Consider the following 21395-nt stretch of genomic DNA (forward strand, 5'->3'; position numbering starts at 1 on the left):
CTTTTGCATTTGCAATTTTTTCCAGTGAAGGTAAAAGCTTGTTGGAAATTCACACCTTGAAATAAGATTCTGTACAGAAGTAAGATGGGATTTGATCCCACAGGGAGGTTGGGAATGTTTTTCTTTCCTGCTGATGAATAGACACCGACAAACACGTTCACAGATATATTTTTTAAAAGGTTAAAGTTTTTAAAAAGTCCAGTAATTGGGTTTCTCTGACAAACACACAACATACTATTTGTCAAAAGTTTTTAAAGTCTGGTAATTGGTTTGCCTTTTTTTGTATCAAACTGACTCCCTGGTGAAACAACTCTATTTTAAATCATACACTACCAACTTTCCCCAAAATGATAAATCAATGTCTTCTTAAGTCTCTTAAAAGTAAAAAAAGTCACTGTTGTAGAAAAGCTTTTTCTCTGTCCCGAGTGGCAAGGTTGTGCTTCAATGTTTAATCTTTGATTAAATTTGTTGTGACTCTTGGTTTCTCTTTATCAAGGCCTGGCTGTTTTTTTCAGCCTCTTATAAACATCAAATTCTGCCTTCATTTCTGCCTAAACTTACTTACAAGTTCAATATCCTGGTCATTTTGGATGTGTCGAGACCCACTCGCCCACCCACCCACACAGGCTCACCAGTGCACACACTATATTACTATACTTGAGAGAACTCCACTGCATCAATCCATAGTTCTAATCTTCGACAGCATATCAGCATGACATGCCTTAACCGTAAACTCAAGTCCTAAAATAACCTGTGAGGACTAGTGAGTGTCCTAACTTTGCAAGAGTCAAATAGGTAATTTTCAGACTTTATTGATCCAGCCACAAACCAATCTTCTTTGCAAGGCCACACCAATAATGAGGAACAGATCAGATTTCTATTACCTGCTTAGCTTCCACTGCAATTTCTCAGTATTTTGTCAAATAAATATTGTCATCCACACCTCTTGCACTGGCCTGAAATTAGCCCCTGATTCAACAGCCACATTAATTTGCGAAAATGGCCAAATGTGATGTAGAGACTGGTTTCCTGTTTATAAACAGTCAAGGATGTGCGCGCAGCCAGGGGGCAGAAAACATATTGTCATGATAGCTTATTACAGACATTTTCAGCATTTTGAAATAATGCAACTTGCTGGAAACCAATGAAAATAGTTTTCTAAAGATACATTTGTATGGGATATTTTCTTTTCTACAACTTGTTTACAACATGCTGCATGTTGAGAGACAACTGACAGCTGTGAGAAATGGTGACTAGTAGCTGGACCACACCAATAAGTTAGCTGTTGTGGTGAAAAAAGGCCACCAAAGCAAGATAACAGCTTAAAGTACAGCGATGGCTTTTCCTACCTAGCTCTAAATGGGACACTTACTATGCTGGTCAGGTGAAACTGGACAATTAAAGCTAGGTTGCTAGCAAACGCATGCAAAATATATTCTACTAATAATACTTATGTACTTTTATTAATAGTAATAGTAATATTTTGAATGCAGGACAGTTACTTGTAATACAGTGTTTTTACATTGTTGTATTGCAACTTAGTGAGCCTGTTCCCCCTTTGAAAAGTGTTTCCCTCCCGTTATAATGATGTTTCCTGTTGTGCCCCCCTCCATAGCTGGGGTTAGGGCTTTGGTTGGGGTCAGGTTAAGCATGTCAGAAGACGACTGGTTGGGGTAAGATTTAAGTTTTGGTTCAGATTCAGGTGAGGGGAAACGCATATTGATAGGGAAACTGATTTCGACACAACACCGGTAAATAAACAAAAGAAGAAGAAGAATTTTGAGGAAAAAGGTTTGTGGTGTGAGAGTGAACTGGACAAACTGAAATGGAGGAAAAACTGAACTGAGGCAAGAGAATGAATGCCTCTACAACATTAAATCAGAAAAATACTTACTACTTTTTTGGCCTTTTCAGCACAAATGTCACTGCATACTAACAGTGCAAGTTGCTGGTTGCCATCCATGTTTGTTTCGGTGCAACAACACGCAACAATTGGAATCTCACAGGATTTTGATAGGTCGTCTACCGCCAGAACACTACTGTCGTTACTGACCAGTTGTTCAGTGTGTTGTCTAGTGTAGCGTCTAGTGTGACTGTCAAAGACTAGAAGATTGGTGTGGTGGAGGCAGGCTTTCTGTGTGGTTCGTCCAGTCTTTGTAGGTTCCAGCTAGTCTTTAAGTTTGTCCCAAGCTTAACTTGTAATCACCACCAGGACTTTGAGGTGAATCCTTTTCCAGTGGGCAGGTTCTATTTACAGTAAAGCTGACGTGACATGAATGTGGCATGAGGTCGATAGCTGTGGTCATTTACTGCCATATGCAAAGAAGTGCTTAAGTGCAATGAAATCCCCACTGTGATATCTATCTCTCTCTCTCTCTCTCTCTCCCTCGTCCTCCTCTGCATACCCTTCCAGGCTTCCCTCCCTCATCTCTGTCAAGTGGCTGGTTATGCATCGTTGACATTCAACAGTTCATCAGGTATTCAAAGCCATATCCATCCATCCTGTTGACACACACACACACACACACACACACACACACACACACACACACACACACACACACACAGAAAGTGAGTGATTCTGTTCAGAAGGAAGATGACTCAGAGGTAATCTAAAGGATTGGACGAATCAGAATAAATGGATCTGAATGGGGAATAAGAAGGACTGGGGGGAATAACATCACAAAAGATACTCCACATGAATAAAGAATAAAGAATGAAAAGTGATAAAAGCTTGATAGAAGACCAGAGAAATATTTGAGTCTTTGATGTTGGCTATGAAACGGTTCCTGCTGCTATCTGCTATTCGCTCTGCCTCCTCAGGCTGCTTATCACTGATGTCTCAGAACACTTAAACATGGCATCTTTTTGGCGTTCACCAATGATTTCAAGATCAATATGTAGTGGAAATAGGTTTAGTATTGTTTTATCAAGTGTCAGTTTGAGCAGGGTTAGTCACTGAGGCCTGAAATTTCATTAGGCTAATGCAAGGAGAGGTCATTTATGCATAAATGTGTGTGGGAATATCCATTAACAGAAAGATTATGGATTTATCCATTATATACTAACATTCTCTAATCCCTCTTTGATTACTGCAGCAGGTACAGGATAGATAATCACTTCCATTTCATTTTAAGTGCAGTGTAATGTATGTATATGCACCTCTGATTCTAAAAGCCCAAATATCTCCAGTCTATAAAGTGATTAGTTCCCCTTGCTGATCCTGTACTGTGTAATGTTATTCTGCTGCTATCTTGACTTATCCTAGTAAAGCCCCAAAATATCCCTGTTATCTGGAGACATGTTACAGTGCAGTGGGTAAATTATGGCTTGCTAGAAGTCATTTTTCTTTTTGGTAAGCTGAAATTGCTCCACAAATATGAGAGAACAAATTATCTGTTCATTTGCTCTGCCTATAATACCTCAAAATAACTCCATTGCAGCTAAATATCTGTTCACTAACATCAACTACAGAAGTACATGGCTGGCTTTGAACTTGCTTGTGTTTTAAGACACAACCCCTCAGATTTGAATGAATTAGCATTATATAGGCCAGATGAATAATACTGCATCATTCTGCATCCCACAGGCCTCACTCTGGGCAGTGCTGGCTGGGACTGAGGGCAATCTGCTCTGCCACAGGCTGAATACATTTACCTGCTATCTTTCGGTCCTATCTGCCAAATTCATGTTGTGAATGTGAAAACTTTTCAGAAAGTGTCTCTTAAGCTTTGCGTTCATTTTAAGCAAAACTAGCCACTACCCACTCAGAATTATGCTTTTTTTTGGTGAACAGAATAAGCTCAATTGCAGCCTTGCCCATCTCAATTTGTAGTGCTTAAATAAATAAATAAAGACAGTGATGGTGATAAAAATGTACTAATACAACTCAATTTCTTTGTCAGCACCTGCTGATTATGCTGTCTCCAGGAGAGAGAAAATGTGAAAGGCAAAAAGACAGAAGAGACACAGAGAAACGCCAACACAGCTGTTTCAGCAGCTGATGCTGTATTGCTGAGTACAACCAGATAGAAAGTTGGATGTTTCCGACGTCAAGGCGCCAGTCAAAGCTATTAACTTTACTGACAATGGAGGCGAGGCTTGGAGTGTCCTCAGAAAGCTCTTCTAGATGCCGGGCTGGGTACGCAGTGAAGTCTCGTTCTGATTATGCGAGCCTCTTTATGGCAGCCAGGATATAATGCAGACAGTAAAATATAAATTTTTAATTTTGTCAAGCTACAAAGAATTTCAAAGTGGTGAAAAGTGGAAATACATAGTCTGACTCCGTTGGTGTTTAAAGTGTTTTTCAGTGCCTCCATTAAAGTGGCAAAAAGTGCAGCCTTTACTGGCCCTTAGAATTAAATGGCCTTAAATCTGCAGAAGGCTGATAGAGTTGTTGATTGGCCTCAGTGACTCGAAGATTACTTTTCAGATATTTCAGCTACAAGCAAAACAGCACATGACAAAGCAGCATTATTATAGCATGGTGAAATATTAGCTCTTTGCTAGTATTTCCTTCTAGATCTCTGCTCTCATTATGCAGCTTACTCATTATGGAAATGTGACTTTTTCATTTATGTAAACTACAGGACCCCGTAGCTCAACATAATATGCAGAAAGTCACTATAATTTCTTAAAACTACTCTACTTTATTAACTCTAGCTACAAACAATGCAATTTCCTCTTGACTTGGGAATGTTTAAAGCTGCACTCATCAATATTTTTACATAAATGGTTCAAATAACTACATGCAGTGAAGTTGTCTAGTGGCAGTAAATGTATATGTGTAGGTCACAGTTTGCCCATGTGATAAATCACAATGTTACGATGGTAGAGGGTTCAGTGGACAATGGCATCACCCAACCCTACGTGCAATGCAAAAGTAGATGCTTGTGGTGATGAACCTACAGAGAATTACTACCAACTATGCAGTTCCTTGTAGCTCTACAGTGCATTTTAGCATCTTTAAGCTCATTATTTTGGTTTTCTGGCCCACAACTCCAGCAACTCCAGTTTCCAGCAGCAGGCAGCCTTTTTTTCAGCAAAAAAGCTCTGATAAACCAACTGTATCCAACCAGTAAGTTAGCACCTAGCTGGTGAACATATTGGAGCATTTAACAGCTAAAAAGCCAGGTATATCCCAGAGTTTAGAGAGACCAAAACAGAGCTATAAACAGAGTGAATATTAGAATTTCATTCATCAGGTAGACACAAACACAACTTGAAATGAATGCAAATGTTGCTCTGTATCTGCTGGATGCATAAATAATAAATAAATAAACAAATAGGCAACATTCACAATAAAAACTTTACTCAGTGATAATATGTCAATGTGGTGTTTCCAGCTGGTTCTGCTGCCCCCCAAGTGGCCACAAAACAAATAAACAAACAACACCAACAAAAAATCAATTCATGCAGCTTTAATGATGTTCATAATGTCATATATGTCACAATATTTTTGTGGATAGATGTTTAAAACTAGGACAAAATACTGAATGTATTTTTACACAGCCTTTTTGTTTTATAGAGAATAAAGAGATGTCACTCACCCAGCTCTGCTACTATAATGCAACTTTATGCAATGGTTGCTCTCTCTAAATCCCTCATTTAAAATGACAAAAACTTTGAAGGAGACCAATTATTTACTGCTGACAACCTCTCCAATTGTAAGATCTCTCTGTGATCAGTATTTTTTTTGGTTTTTCATGTATTTGAACAGATAGAACATAAAGAATTGCACAGAATAGAATAGAATGAGTGCCCACTGACCTGCGGTGTCATACCATGACAGAGGTACATGATGGGAACATTGTCAGTGTCAGGTCCCTGGTCCAAACACAGATTGTCTCTTAGACTGTTCTTCAACTGGAAAAATGAGAGAAAGATAAAACAGGTGAAAAAGAGGGGGAGTGAGAGAAAGTGAAAATGAAAAAGTGATCTTATGTATCTCCAAGTATGATAAAACTCTGAGTAGATGGGTTTTAATGGGTTTGCATATGAATAATGATGGTAGAACACAAAAGAAAAAGGAAGAGGAGGAGGACACCTCTCTCATACACACATTTAGTCATCAAATTTCCAGCACTATTAAACAAATTGTTCTCCTCACTTAACACAATTTCTGGCTATCAGAGCTTGGCAGCCTTTGATTTTATCACAAAAACATGGGAAAGAAGAAAAACAGGTCATCTTCAGTCTTATTTTGTTTTTCTCTTGTGAAGGACCTCAATAAAACCTTTGTGGTTCCCAATGCTGTTTTTTAGATTTAGACTAATAGAAACTAGAGTTATGATTTCTTTCGATTTCTTTGAAGGAATAGTCCAGTATTTTTGGAAATACACTTATTAGCTTTCTGTCTAGTGAGATGAAAAGATCAACATCAGTCTCATGTCTGTGCGTTCAGTTAGGAGCTGGAGTCAGGAAATGTTTAGCCTGTGTTAGCATAAACAATAGAGGCACGGAGAACACCTATGCTAGCTGCTAAAACACACCTACCATCAACTTTAAAACTGCGTAATTCACATGTTGTATCTCATTTTTTATTTAACCCATACATAAACAATGTAGAAACAACAATTTTAGGGGTAGTTAGGGGAAATAAGTCAGCCTAGAGGTGTTAGTAAGCGTTTTTTTCTTTTACTTTGGACAGAGCCAGGCTAACTGTTTCCCCGCTTATAGTATTTTTGCTAAGCTAGGCTAAACACATCTTGACTCCAGCTCTGTATTCACCGCACAGACACAAGAAGGATATCATTCTTCTCATCTGGTCTTTTTCAATACTTTATATACTGTCTTTACTGTCTTTATTGTCTATACAAGTCTGTCTTTCTCTTTCTCCCCGCATCCTTCTCTCTCCCCTCTCTCTGTCTTTCTCTCTGTAGCTACATTATTAATTACTCCATTATAACAGAGTGCTGCACTACACGGCTTTAGTTGTGTGACTAAAGTGATGACAAATGGAACCACTGCAGGCTAATTATTGCCTGCCAGGAGAAAGTCATACAAACTCTTTACACTAACCTTCACCTTTTTTTGGCAGCTGTAGTAATATTTCAAAAAGAAAAACCATCTGTACTTTTTGGATTGCAGGTTACCCCTATAATTTGGCTATATTCCACTGAGAATTAAAGACAAATTGTACAATATGTATTAATTAACACAGGACAATCAACATACTTCAGTTTGTCCTTGTTCCATCAAACATTTCCAAGAAAGGGCCATGCTGAAAAATATCTGTTGTTCTTGTGGTGTTCGTATTATAAAGCCTGGCATATACAAAAAAGAATTATTGTACCATGAAGTAAAAAAACATTCAGCTTGGAGAAACCTTTCCACCCTCAAATAAATTATGTATTTGAAAAACAGACAGAGAAGGCAGAATAAGAATCTGATTTAGGAACATTGTGGCACACAAGAATCTTGTATCTGTTCGGCCCACGGCAGAGTCTTTTCCATCATTGTCTCTCTCTGCAGGTTGTGTCATGCAGTTAAAAGAGAAGGTCAGATGCCACAAATGCTGCTTGAGGTGAATGCGAAGAAGTCTGCCATGAAAAAATTATGATGCATTGTACACACTACAGTTAGAATGGAAGAAGTGGAATCACTTTTGTGATTCACCACAAATTCCTTCTAGACACACTTTTAGGTAAAGGCTGACATTCATAATCAGACCAAGTCAGTTCTGGTTTGGGGCAACTGTGACAGTTGTAGTGTGTGAATGACTTAAACTTGAATGTTTTCAATGTGTTATTACCTGATTCTGCTGAATTATTACTAGTTATTTAAAATGTTGAATTTGAACTTGTTATGATTTCATGTTTACTTTGGTTCTGTAGTGTAGTAGAGCAACAGTTTGTCTCTGACATTTAGAAGGTTGCATGGAAATGAGAACCAAGAGTAAAAATATGTGATGTATGTTGTTAAAGCGGCCATAATCAATATTTCTATATTGACAAAGGATCATACTACTTCTGTGTGAAAGGGTTTGTAGTGACAACCCCACAGCGAATTACCTATGGAGTTTTATAGCTTCTTTTAGGTCGTTCTTTTGGTTTTCTGGTCCACAACTTTACTGTTTGGGACCAATCGCATCCCCCTCATCAGTGTCCAGACCCAGCAGGTAACAGTTTTTTGCAAAAAAGCTAATAAGCAATGTACGCTACCTGCCCAGCACCAATAACTCAGGCAGACAAATCTGAAACAGGTACTGTTCAGTGGGTTTATCACAGCTTTTTTTTCTTCCTGAAAACAGTTACTTGCTGCTGCTGGAAGGTGATGAAAGCGGTCACACTGAACCAAACAGTAAATGTGCTGCAAAGCCAAAACCATGAAATAAAAGAGGCTAAAAAGGTCAGTAGAGCTTCCGTTGGGAGATAATTCTCTGTGGATTTGTCACTGCCAGTGACCCCTTTCACATTACAACAACTAATTTCTCTCAATGGCTATCCTTAAGATTTCAGTCCTGGTTGATTTGGCAACACATAGTTACTGGTGGTAACAGCAAATGCGGTTTAATACTACAGGTTTAATACTACAGGTTACAGAATTCGGGGTGCAACAAAACAAACTATTCATGTTTTAATAAAGAAGTCAGGCAATAATTGGCCTTTTTCCATCATTCTAACTATGATCTGATTTTATGCTGCACATGGCATGAGTCTGTGAACAGTGAGAAGGGTCCAACTGCAGTCTTCCCTCCTGAGGCCCCTAGTTCTGTGATCAATGGGGGTTGAGCATGAGTAGTAGGATACATAAACTTTCACTTATTTCACCTCAACAGTCCACCAAAATCTGTTTCTGAACAAATTTGAGGTGAGAAATAAGCAATCCAGTAGCTCAGTCTTCACTCATATCAGATCTACAAGGCCTAATTTAAAAGTGTGCTCTGACTTTCGTAAGGTGAGGGCACTGCTGCACTGCTGGTTGCCACTGCTTTCTTGGCCGTGCTTTAAGCTTGTGGGGGACACCGAAGCAAAGCAGCAAAGCTACTTTTATGTCATCAAATATTACAATAATGCTGATAATGTGTTCATATTTGTATTCAGAATAAACGCCCATAGAGGTTAGCGAGTTTGCCAATATTAGCTTGCAGTTTACTGCATACAGCCTGTGGTATCTCAGCCTGTGCTATCTTGCAAATTAGATATCTAAAAACGACCAGCGGGGGGAATAATACCTGCATGAGAGGGGCCTGAGGAGGGAGGTCTGAAGTGCTGCAGTTGGACCCTTTTGTACCTGGCTGAGAAGTTGGAGGTGTGCAGATTGTAGCCTGCAGCTCTTCATCTAACAGCTCACTGTGGCTGCTCCTGACTGTTTCATTACTCCCTGCAGTATTTCAAACTAATCCGCTGTCAAAAAATGCCAAAAATGACTGTTGTCTTATTTTGTAGATGTATTTTTGATGAATGATAGCAGTCAGTGTCAAGTTCACTGACAAACACATTGCATTTCCTATGACTACTTCAAAATAAAAGTCAACTTGTGTTTCGCCACTGAAATGCTATTTCAGTGACAACAGTTACTTTAATGCACACATACAGACAGCTGGAATGTTATAGCTGCCTTTGAAATGTTCAGGATCTGTTGTGATAAAAGTTCAGCACTCACGTTTTCCAATTTTACTTCCACAGCATTGTAAACATTCTGTGGCGGCCATCTTAAGTCTGCCATTCAAGTGACCTTTAAAAAGTGTTGATTTGAATAGAATGCCTCTTTATCTATTCAAGCTCTTTGGTCTGAGCCTAGGTTTGCTTTTCCTTATAAACTTTAGCAAAATATAAACATTAATATGTGAAGATGAATGAGAAGGCTTATTGGCTGCATCTCCCCAAAGGTGCAATATTTGGAGTTTATGATGAGTGAACCGGGGGGAAGACCTTCATTTGTACTAATCTCTTTTACATACAGCTCGCAAAAGCTTTTTTACTCCATCTGCTGAATAGTTGGTCTCATTCAAGTGCCCAGTCATCCCACATGCTGTTTAGATAGATCACTGACTACATCTCTACCTCAGTTCACTTGCTGCATCCCACCACCTCTTCCTGCCCCTTTGTAGTCACATCACATAAAGTCCAGTGGGGGTCTCCGCACAGTTCTTGATGCTCTATTAAGGGTCGAGCTGAGCTATATATTTTACAATATCTCATGTTGCTGTCACACTTGTTACAGTGGTTCAATAATCTAATATTTTATTGATCCCCAGGGGAAATTTTTCTTTCCTCTTGCTCCATTTCACAGAGAGATCAGAGGTCAGGCTTAGCTATACAGCAGCAGCCCTGGAGCTGGTAGGGGTTTAATATCTTGCTCAAGGATACAGTAACAGTAAGGTAAATGCTTCTCAAAACAAAGGCTTGAACCAGGGTCCTTCAAAGGAAAATTATTCTGATATATTATTAATTTCTTTTGCCAAATATGCCTTGAAAGATAGTAGTGAGGTGGTCAGGGTGGCTAGTGGGCATACAAAGGGCAAGACTTTGACAGTGGGGAGGCCAGGCTTGGCTTCCTGAATAATGCGTGTGGTTGGGTTTATGCAACAAAAGCACTTTGGTTTTGGTTACATGTTACATAAATTTTGACTTTTTCAATATTTAACCAAAACAACGATATTTCCCTAATATTTCCCTAATTTCCCTAAGTGTTTTGAGGGCCTAAACATAACTATAAAAGTCATTACTCATTCATTCAGATACTGTACTACAAGAGCGAGTATTGAAGAAAAACAAATGGAATAAGTAGCTTTAACAGTTTAACAATACTGTTTATCTTGTTCACCATCTTAGTTTGGCATGCTAGCATGCTAAACATTTGCTAATTAGTGGTTTTGCAGGTATTTGGTCATAAACCAAAGTATTGAACAAATAAAACTTTTGATCTGATGGTGGTGCGAACGAAAAGTCAGGGGATCTCCAAAGTTATTACAATTCATCCTCAGGGGAACATAAATGTATGAACCAAATTTCATGGTAATCCATCCAGTAGTTGTTGAGATATTTCATTTCATGGTGGCGCTAGAAGAAAAGTCATGGGATCAACAAAGTCATTAAGATTCATCCTCTGGAGACCATGATTGTCTGTACAAATTTCAACAATTTCATGGCAATCTGTCCAGTAGTTGTTGAGATATTTCAGTCTGGACCCAAGTGGTGGACTGACCGACCAACAGACCAACTTCACCACCCCTAGAGCCATGCCGCTGAAAATGTTTCCTCATTGTGTTGATAAAAAACATGATTCAGGTGGCATTACGTGGCTCTGAAAATGTATTTGGTGCTGCAAATTAGTAATACAAACACGTCATTTCTAGGAGACAGGCTTGACCTCATGTCCTATCTATTTGCTTTGGGGATTTTTTAGCAACCTTTGGGGACCTTTGTGTTGGGGAAAAAGTTATAGAAAATATAATAATAATTGAACTATTAAATTAATTAAATTAGATTAATGTCTACTGAGGTGGGAGGCAGCATTGGTCGCATCCGAATTTCTAAAAATCTGTCTACCTGAAAACACCAACCAACCCAATGTCAACCTGGTGAAACAGTTCAAGTTCATGACACTGTGTGACTGTTTCATTTAAAACTAATCTTAATATAATATCTCCTCTTTGTTCTATGTTTACCTTGTGTGAGCAGTGCATTCTTCCAGCTAATAAGAGATGAGTGAATAAACACCACAGATGGCATCACACCAGAACACATTTGCTCTCTCCAACTGCTCCTCTCTCCTGTGAGAGTTTGTTTTTGTCACATATATAAACTTCATATCTACATCTATCAGATGTCACTTTGGCAACACTTTCATCTCACGCACTCAAAGGCGAGCCCCTGTACATGCTCAATAGTGTCAACAAATAACTCCATCCAGCACACACTGTGATTGAAGTGTTTATCGAACAACAAACACAAGAGGTGGCACAGGGGTGGTTTTCAGAGCTAGAGACTCAGTTGCAGCTGCTAATGTCTCAGTAGACCCATACCAGCCTTTTTCATAACTCGATTCATAACTTTTTTCTCTCTCTTCAGTGGCAGACTTGAAATCATGCAGAGTCAATAAATCTGAAAGACCTTTTCAACCTGAAGGAAATAGGTTCGGAGTGATGGTAATTTTTAGACTACATTCAAGCTTGCAGAAGACAGATGACTCAAACTATATCTGCACTCAAGTTATAAGTTTAAAAGGTTAAAATGAGGTCGCAATCAAAAATCACAATCAGAAATTAAACTGATAAATTATTAGTACTTGGGCTCTGCCAAGAAGTACTCATTTTTCCTCTATCAGCAGGAGCAGTCAGGGCGGTTGGATAATTCTGCTCAGCTTTCAACAGATTACTGTCATTTTTCAATTATGCAAAATCCTCCTACAGCCTTTAACTGAAGAGAGGAATAGCCATGCAGAAATTAAGTGGCGTAAAAAGGTTCACCCTTTCAATACCCCGCTGCTGTGATTTGAAGTGAGCTCTTACAGCACAGAAGCATATGTTCCATGTTGTGCGTGCAATTAGACTCAGCGTTAATGGAAAAGTTAAAGTTTTACAGCTCAAAATACTTGTAAAAGTTAAGTTTAATGGAAATGTTTAGTCATGAGGAGGTGTTTATGCTATTTCAGTACTTTTCACATGACTATACCCTAGAGACTTTTTGGTTGGTTTCTATACAATTTTCTGGTCACACAATAAAACACTTATACACTTATACATAAACAAAATCAGCAGTGAACCATGAGTTAATGTTAGTGACTGTTATACATTAACAGTGAAATATTGCTACAGATGTTTTGATAAGCAAGAAAAAAAGTGTTTCTGATTGGAGTTCAATCCATTGAAATAATGGTTCAGAATTGAAACAAAGCTGTAGCATGAATCTCAGAGCTTGATAGAGTAGAGAATATGTGGTTTAGTAGAGAGCAGTGGTGGAATGTAACTAAGTAGGATACATTGTACTTTAGTACAATTTAGAAGTACTTGTACTTTACTCAATTGCAATTGACTGATACTGAACAGTACTGATTTTTATTTAGCTGTTTATTTTATTTTTATTTATTATTCATTCAAATGGTTAGCAATTGACTGATACTCAACATACAGTACTGCTGTTCATTTAGCTATTTATTTAATTTTACTGAGCAGCCCTCTTGCTCAATACTTTTAAAAATTGCTGTCCCCCATTAGTCACTTAGACACAAAAACATGGGAAAATAGGGTCCAGGTTGAAAATATTTAGCCTCAGCATTAATGGAAAATTTAAGGCTTTACAGCTTGGAAAATTGTTGTAAAAGTTATGTTTTAATGGAAATGTTTAGTCATGAGGAGGTCTTTATGTTGTCTTGGTGTTTAGGACACAACTATAGCTGAACGATTTTTGCATGGTTTCTATACAATTCAGTGTTTGGCTGGAAACCTGCAGTCTCCATGAGCTCTGTGGAGTGGTTCTGTGCCTTTTAGCTTACTGCTGGTAACTTAATGGAGCATTTAGCAGAGCCAGATATTTCCCTCAGGAGTTGGTGGAAACCATGGGTGAAAGTTCTTGCTACTATCCCAACCTTCATCAGTTCATATTGTTCTCCTCTAGCCCCCAGCACGCGCATTAAATTTTTTAATGCCTGTATGGTGTAGAAAGACATTAGAAACACCTGACATCATGCATAGCAAATTATTTATTTAAATGGTGTAAGTGCCACAGAATAATTTATGAATGTTTAATGTTAATGAATGAATTAATGTTGGACTTACATTCATCAGGTGGACTCAAACACGACTCCAAATAAATGGTTATTTTATTATATTATGTTGTGTCTACTGGATGTGTAAATAGGCAACTGCTTGCTAACAGGTTCCACTTAACAACTTCATAATATGATAATGTCAGTGTTGTGTATTACTGCCCCCAAGTGGCCAAAAACAAACAAACAGTTAATGCAGGCTTAAATAAACCCCAAACAAAAAAAACCCCATAACTGAGGGTTAAATTAAGGGTCTTTGAAAATATTGTTGCCTTTTGGCTGAACAAGAGAAAAGACAAATGAAAATATGTTCACACGTTTGTAAAATTCCTTACTGGTAAGCTGCCACAACAAAGGATATTAATTTTTGATAAAGCTAAAGGAGTGTCTTGTTCCTATTTCATAATGAATTCAAATACTCCTGAATACTTTATGTTCTGCTTTGAGGAGTTTCTGTATTTGTAGCAACCAGTGGGGACTGAGTGTGGAAGTACAGTATATAGTGTAGTGTTTCTCAAACTGTGGGCTGGCATCCAGACTTTGTTGACTTGTTCCTGTGGGCTCCTATCGGATGAATAGCACTGTACTTTAATTAACAACCCCATCTCACAATGTAATGTTAAATGAATTTACTTAAATCAAGGTTGCAGACTGGAAATGTTTAGGAATCCTGAGCACAAACGAAAAAGTTGAACTCACCACTCCGTAAGCAACTGTGTCGCTGTAGGATCGGAGCTCGGGGTAGATGTTGGAGAGGAACCAGCTGAATGGTCGGCACTGGAGTCTGGATCGCAGGGCTTTTCTCTCAGCAATGTCCCCAATGTCTATTCCTGAGTTCTAGAGAAGGACATAAATGCAAACATCTGAGTTCACATTTTGTGTACTTATGCTATAACCTTGCGCTATACTATATGCAGTCCAAAAAGCTTCAACTTCCAATGTTGCGAGAAATAAAAAATAACAAGTGCAGAATTCAGGGCCTCAGGGTCATTTCAATGCTACTGTGTCCTTAGAATGACAATGTAAGAGCTTGCAATAATTGAGGAGGACAGCAATAAATGTTTAAAGAGCAATCACAGGGAGAAAGTAATGGATGTCATTCAGTGAAGAGAGGCTGAAATGAGGAAATGTTTTGAAAAGAAGAGTTTTCAGCCTACAATGGAAAATAAAATAAAGTTATAGAGATGGGGAGGCAGTACATGTATATATATACAGTAGAGAGGGGTTTCAGGTGATGTGAAACATATTTGGACTTTGGACTCGGGTTTTGGGCTACTGCTGACAAATATAATCAGAAAAATTATTATCGATTAATCGTTTAAGTCAAAGCAAAATTACAAACATTTGCTAGTTCCAGTTTCTCAAATTTGAGAATCTGCTGCTTTTCTCTGTTTTGAATCACTGTAAATCTGGTTAATATTGGCTGGATACAACAAACAATTTAACACTACATGGGGAACTGTGGAGGGCATTTTCCACTATTTGCAGACATTTAATAGAATATCAAACAAATTGGTTAATAGAAAAGAATAATCAACAGACTTGTCAATAATGAAAATAGTTATTTGAAGCTCTACATTAGGTAACAGCAGCTGTGCGCATCATTTCTAAAAGGTATATCTCAGCTGTCTCACAGAATTGAATAGATATAGTTAACAGAGAAGAATTAGAGACATGCAGGACTAGAAGGAGGACCAGTGAAGAGAGAGTTTCAGCAAAGAAGATACAGAGAGAAAGAAAGGAGACATATAGAGTGTTATTAAATTATACAAAATGACCTGGACTAGGTTTTCTGTATTAACAAAACTATTCCTTGAGGACATCCATAATAATTTGGGACAGCATGTGTGATCATTTGGGATAAAGTTTCAGTAGTGTAAGTCCTTTCTTGCAACTCTAATGACATATTTCAAAGAATATTTTGAACTGAGTCTTTTTGTCTTAACCTTAATATTAATCAATTAAACATGTCTAAGGTTACTTGATGTTACAGATGATTCTGTCCGAGGCTCACTGATTTCAACCAGAGGCCTGCTGACTTCGACCGACCGGCAGAGGAACCAAAGGCGCACAGAACATGTTGGAAACATGCAGATATCAACAACTCTGAAAGAAAGAAGCCTGCTAAAAGGAGCCTGTGCCATTTCTGAGATCTAACATGACAAAGTTAAAAAAGAAGAAACCTCAGGCCCTATGCACCAGCCACGTGGTACAGAGAAGGAGAAATAGAGAGCGATAGAGAGACGGAGCGAAAGAGACTCAAAGACTTAACTCTCAAGGAAAGAAACTCTGTTAGATTAATATTCGATTGTGGAATAAAAAGCAGCACTACTGTGGCTGTCATAGGTTTTATACATCCAAAGAACTTCTATAAAAACCTACGTGGTTTTAGTGTATGAAATATTCCGGTCACTGTCCTGAGACAACCTTCAGACAGAGACTAAATTGATGATTCATTGTTTTATTGTATTATAAATGACGATCAAGATTTTCTCCTTGTAAAGGAGTGATCTCGTGTTTTTTTTTCTGACTCTGGCCACTGAAATAGTATTAAATAAGACACTGTGGCAGTCAGCCGGGTTACCTTTTCCCTTAGGTATCCACCTATGGAACACTAAGAATGAAGGACTAAAAGCAACAGACTGAACCAATTTTCACCACGATATCTTTGTGCAGACAAAAACTGTAGCATAATTTGAAATATTTTATAATCACATCAAAAATCTACACATATTAGCCTTAAGCCGGACAGTTTTGCTGGACCTGGCAACCCTGAAATGGGCAAATGGGTCTAAAAGACCAGCTTAGTGTGTCATAGTAACCACATTTTAAAATCAAATCTACATACAATATTCACTTTGACTGATAATATTAATAAAATGACTTGTACCCACACTAACTGTAACTCTCTTCCACAGTTGTATTCAGGCCTTATTTATACACAACTGATTCTACAATGGACCTCCATGATGGCACTATGGTTGCTAGGAGATTTGTGTCACGACTTCTGAACACAAATAAGCATTTACACAATTACGCCCACACACACCGTCCCACACACAGAGAAAAAGTACAGTATCAAACTCCCAAAATACACATGTACTGTCTCTTTACCTGTAGTGGAACATTCCAGGCCATGTAGACGTGACTCTTGTACTGGTCCATCCAGACCTCAGCCACCCTCAGAGCGTTACGACGCACGTGGACTGTCAGGTTCTCTGTGTAGGGTTTGTGGGCACGCTCGATGTGTGCAATCCTGGAACAGGGCAGGACCTCTACACTGCCGCCACACTGCCACACCTTTGTTACACACACACACACAAAAATGTACACACATTAGTGACTGCAGGGACTTCCAAAATAAAGGTATAGATATTTTCAGTACCTGCCAGGTACATGGTTAAACCTCTATCTTTTAAATAGGGGATTAAATCCTTGCTGCGAGTGAGCCTGCTTGATAGAATTAGTATGAACAGAAAGGTATCACAGGAGCACACTGAGAATGCCCACTCAGGTTCTTGCTATTTTTACCATTTTGCAGTTTGTTGACAGTGGAACCTGTCAAATATAACTACACAGACCTAGCTAACATCATGACAGGCCCATGAAATATGAAATAAATATTTGAATTTGGTTCACCATGAATGCAACACAAGTGTGCAGCCCTCTGGCATGCTTTGAAAGTTGTATCTATATTAGGCCTATGTTCATTTTAGTTGTGCTATATTACAGGTATATAAGCATGGGTATGTTACAGGTATATGAGCTCCATGTGCCAAGGCACCATCCGGCATTCAAATCTTTCACCGTTTCAATGGAAATTTCAACTGTTTTCAACTGCAAGACAAGCTTATGAATTGACAGATGAGTCCACCAAAAGTCCACCAACTTCACCAAAATGATCTGATCAAGTCCATAGAGTCATTTATGTTACCCTTTATACATCCACATCACAAGAATGGTTTGATATTAAAATCCTCATGGGGGGGGGGAGAGAAGCATATTGCAAAGATTAGGTGGTCTTTTATACACAACACGAGGAGGGTTATTGAAACATCCTCTCAATGAAGGGTCTGTATCCGAGATGTACCAGTATTTCTTTATAACTTGTACAATAGGTAATTCTGGAATCAGGTTCCTTTGATTTTTTTTCTGTTTAGACATTCAGTTTGAGACATGCTGTCAAACTGTGTAGCTGCATCTGTGATCCACTCCTCCCTATAGCCCCTTTTTCTGAAGCGGTCCTTGAGAACAGCTGATTGTTCCTGAAAATCATCAGAACAACAAATCCTACACAATGGTCTATACAATCCACAGCAAAACAATAAACATGACAGATAGGATACTATGTTTCATTTTCGCACGATTTGTTTTCGATTTTATACCCACGTGCCGCTTGTAATACAAACTGTTGCGGGTCAATAATATTAAGGTATCTCGGCACTGAAAATGTAGAAAAAGAAGTTGCCCTTTATATGACTGCTCGCTAATAACATGATAATAGGGGGGTAATAGTTTGATAATATAAAGGAGGAATTAAGTAATACCATGTAATTACCAAAGTAATAACCAGGTAATAGCTTGGTATTAACAATGGGTATATCGAGTAATATTAGACTGAAATTTATGTAACAGGGTAATAAGGGGCCAAAAACAAAGGGTAATGATGGGGAGACAGAGGAGAAAGATAGCAACGAGGCAAAACTATTTAGTAATATTATAGTAATATTTTGGTGACATTATGGTAACCTTGTAACAATAAAATGGTTATATCAGTACAATATTTGGATTAAAAAATAGCAATATGGTGACATTCATGGGGTAATAACCTGATAATTATGAGGAAATATAGGTTGATGTTTTCACAATATTATAGGCTACTATCAGCATAATACCTTCAAAATCACATGAAAATGATTGGAAGTCAAAATTGGTAATTACCATTTTATAATGCTGAAAATTCATCCTCCCTTATGTTCCAAACATTCGTAATACTGTCAAATGTTTAATGTTATTTCCATGATAGCACTGCTAAAATTCTGCAGCATGCACCTTAGGAGTTCAGTGTACCGACCAAACAAGCGCAGGAGAATATACTGATTTAAATAGAAACGCCTGTTCTCTATATTCCAGTCCTGCACTTTGTTTGTGTGTTTGGGTTATAATCCCTCCTGCCGGGTAGCCTCCTTCCCTGTATCCTTCCAAAGCAAAGAGCTGCTGCAGAACAACAGTAAAACTGTCGCACTGGCCCGGTGCCCAGGCAGGAGCACAAACTAGAGCCAAATTCTGAGATAATACACGCTTCCCTCAGAAATACCTCAACGTTCTTTATAAAGGATTTACAACACGGGGTTAGACTATAAGGAGCTGTTCTTCGAGCATAACAATCTATGTCTGAGCGTGTGGGTATGCAGAGCGAGATAGAGAAAGACATGAGAAAAAAAGCGGACAGTCAAGAGAAAGAGAAAGAGGAGAGATTCAGAAAGAGTGAAACATAGAACAGAGAAGGTGAAGTGAAAGGAGATAGTGGGAAATATAAGGAGAAGATAAAGAAAGTGAAATAGAGGGGGAGAGAGAAAAACAGCTTCTCCTCGTCTTCTTGAATCATCCTTTCCAAAAGCCTTTCCTTTTTTTGTTTTGCTATCTTCTCTCTAAATAAAAAGCCTTCTCCCGTGGGATAAAACACGGCCATGTGGCAACTATTACCCAGAAAACATTACAAAACATCATTGTGACATTGAGTTTTCACAGTTGATGTGTGTGCGTTGTCATCCAACGTCTGGAACTTATGTCTGGCTGATTTGTATGTGTGTCACGCAGACAAAACGCAACACATTTACATCCCTAATTGTCTCTCAGTCTGTCCTCTTTGGTTTAACGTGGAACAAATCTTGCTCGTGGTCTTGTGTTTTTAAAAGTTTTAATGAGAAAATGAGAGGCGAAAGGCAACAACAAATGTAGTGGTGAATTATAAATGATGCTGAGGACGACCGCCCATTGTGATAAAAAAGACTGCATGAGACAATGAGCACTAAATATGCACAATATTACGCCATGGCGCAGATGAAGCTTCATAAAAGCAATCTTTATCACAATAGGAGCGTGCATGCCAGAGATACGGAGCACTTCTGCAGAAACTGGGGAAAAAAAAATCACATCGCTGATAACAAAAGGCGCCTGTGTTTGGTATGAGGGAGATAGAAATAGAACAAACTGGCTGTTTTCTGACTTAAACCTTGGGTTCAACTCAACACATGATGAATTAGTTAGAGTAAGAGCAATGCCCTTGAGACATGCATGCAGAACTGATTCTGTCAAAATATCACTGCTGATTTACATAATCATTGATCTGCAAAGGGATCTGCAGGGGAAAATGGAAATATTGACTTTTTCTTGTCATTCTTCATGTGTTTATAGTCAAAAGTATGTGGTATGAAATAACTGACAATGATGATGTGTTTGTGTGTGTCTAGGCGGGCTTGTTGGCGCTACATTTGATGTCAGGTTCTGACTTCAAATACCCCTGTGGCACTGGAAGTGTGTGCTGTAGAAAAGAAATGTCAATACTCTGGCTGATGTTCTTGCTAACCTTTCGTTGCCTTTCAAACCGTTCAAAAACCTCACATACAGATAGATGCAGACGGGGGTAAATCTGTCCAGCTCTAGCCTGCTCTGAACCAACCCTGATGTGTGAACAACCACACAACAAGCTCAACAGCAGCTCTGAAGTGTCTCTTCACCAAAACGGGTTCATTTAAGTTCATTGTTTGTTGTCATAGCGACACAGGGCAACTGATTTGCAGCACTGTGCGTGACTCCTGGCCCTCTTTTGGTGCATAGGCTAACATGTAATGTGGGCAGAGCTGCCAACAGCTGGAGGGAGCATCTGATGTGGGTCAGAAAAACACAGACTGCTGGGGTTGAGGCGGTGATGGTGAGATCACCTCCCGCAGAGAGACCAGCTGTTTGTGGCCTTGCTGCTTATGCTATGCTGAATAGGCCATCCAAGTCTCCCCTTGTGCTAATGTCAACAGGTGTTCAAGCAATTTGTCTCTACAGTAGGGGCTTATACTGAAGAATTATATGCCAAAAGAGCTCTATAATAGAGAATAACCTCTCTGGATGTTTCAGAAGCACTCATGGTCACTGCACTGCGAGGAACTATGGAGAAAGCCATTTTCCTGGACTCGTAATACTTGGCTGTAGAGGTCTGACATTCAAGCCTCCTATGGAGAAAGTCAAGGCCGAGCCCTGCACAAAAGCTTTTTATGAGCCAGAGAAAGACACATTACTGCCAATGACCTACAATGTGCAGAAACAACAGGACATTTTAAGCCTTTGGCAGATTCAGTTATTTATATTCATGACATCATATAATGTTTATGATATCAGGTCAAAGCCATTTTAAAGGGAATATTTAGTGTGCCATAATTCATATTATGAGTATCCTTTGCTTGTTTGATCTGAAGCTGAACCTAGCCAGCTCCTGCTTTCACTACAACATGACTGACCCAAACTGATTCCTACTCACTAACCCTTCACTACAGTGTCACTGCGTATGAAGTCACACTCACAGCTGAGGGCAATCTGCATTAAGGGGGGTGGATAGTTACCACTTTGTATTAAAATAGCCCTCTTATATTAACAATAGTGTGATGATATAGAACAATTAAACAGCCTAG

The 21395-nt window shown here is 38.8% G+C and overlaps 1 protein-coding gene across 2 annotated transcripts in view; it reads right to left on the reverse strand.

Moving 5' to 3' along the window:
* galnt18a (UDP-N-acetyl-alpha-D-galactosamine:polypeptide N-acetylgalactosaminyltransferase 18a) overlaps nt 1-21395 on the reverse strand; it is a 163054-nt gene that overhangs the window by 21821 nt on the left and 119838 nt on the right. For both annotated transcript variants that reach the window (XM_044193845.1, XM_044193846.1), the window contains exons 7-9: nt 16828-17013; nt 14413-14550; nt 5770-5865 (exon numbers count right to left, since the gene is read on the reverse strand). In XM_044193845.1, the coding sequence (XP_044049780.1) occupies nt 5770-5865; nt 14413-14550; nt 16828-17013 (420 nt within the window). The remainder of the gene's footprint in view (nt 1-5769; nt 5866-14412; nt 14551-16827; nt 17014-21395) is intronic.

This window comes from Siniperca chuatsi, linkage group LG4 (assembly GCF_020085105.1).
Source record: "Siniperca chuatsi isolate FFG_IHB_CAS linkage group LG4, ASM2008510v1, whole genome shotgun sequence".
In the NCBI taxonomy this organism is placed as follows: domain Eukaryota; kingdom Metazoa; phylum Chordata; class Actinopteri; order Centrarchiformes; family Sinipercidae; genus Siniperca; species Siniperca chuatsi.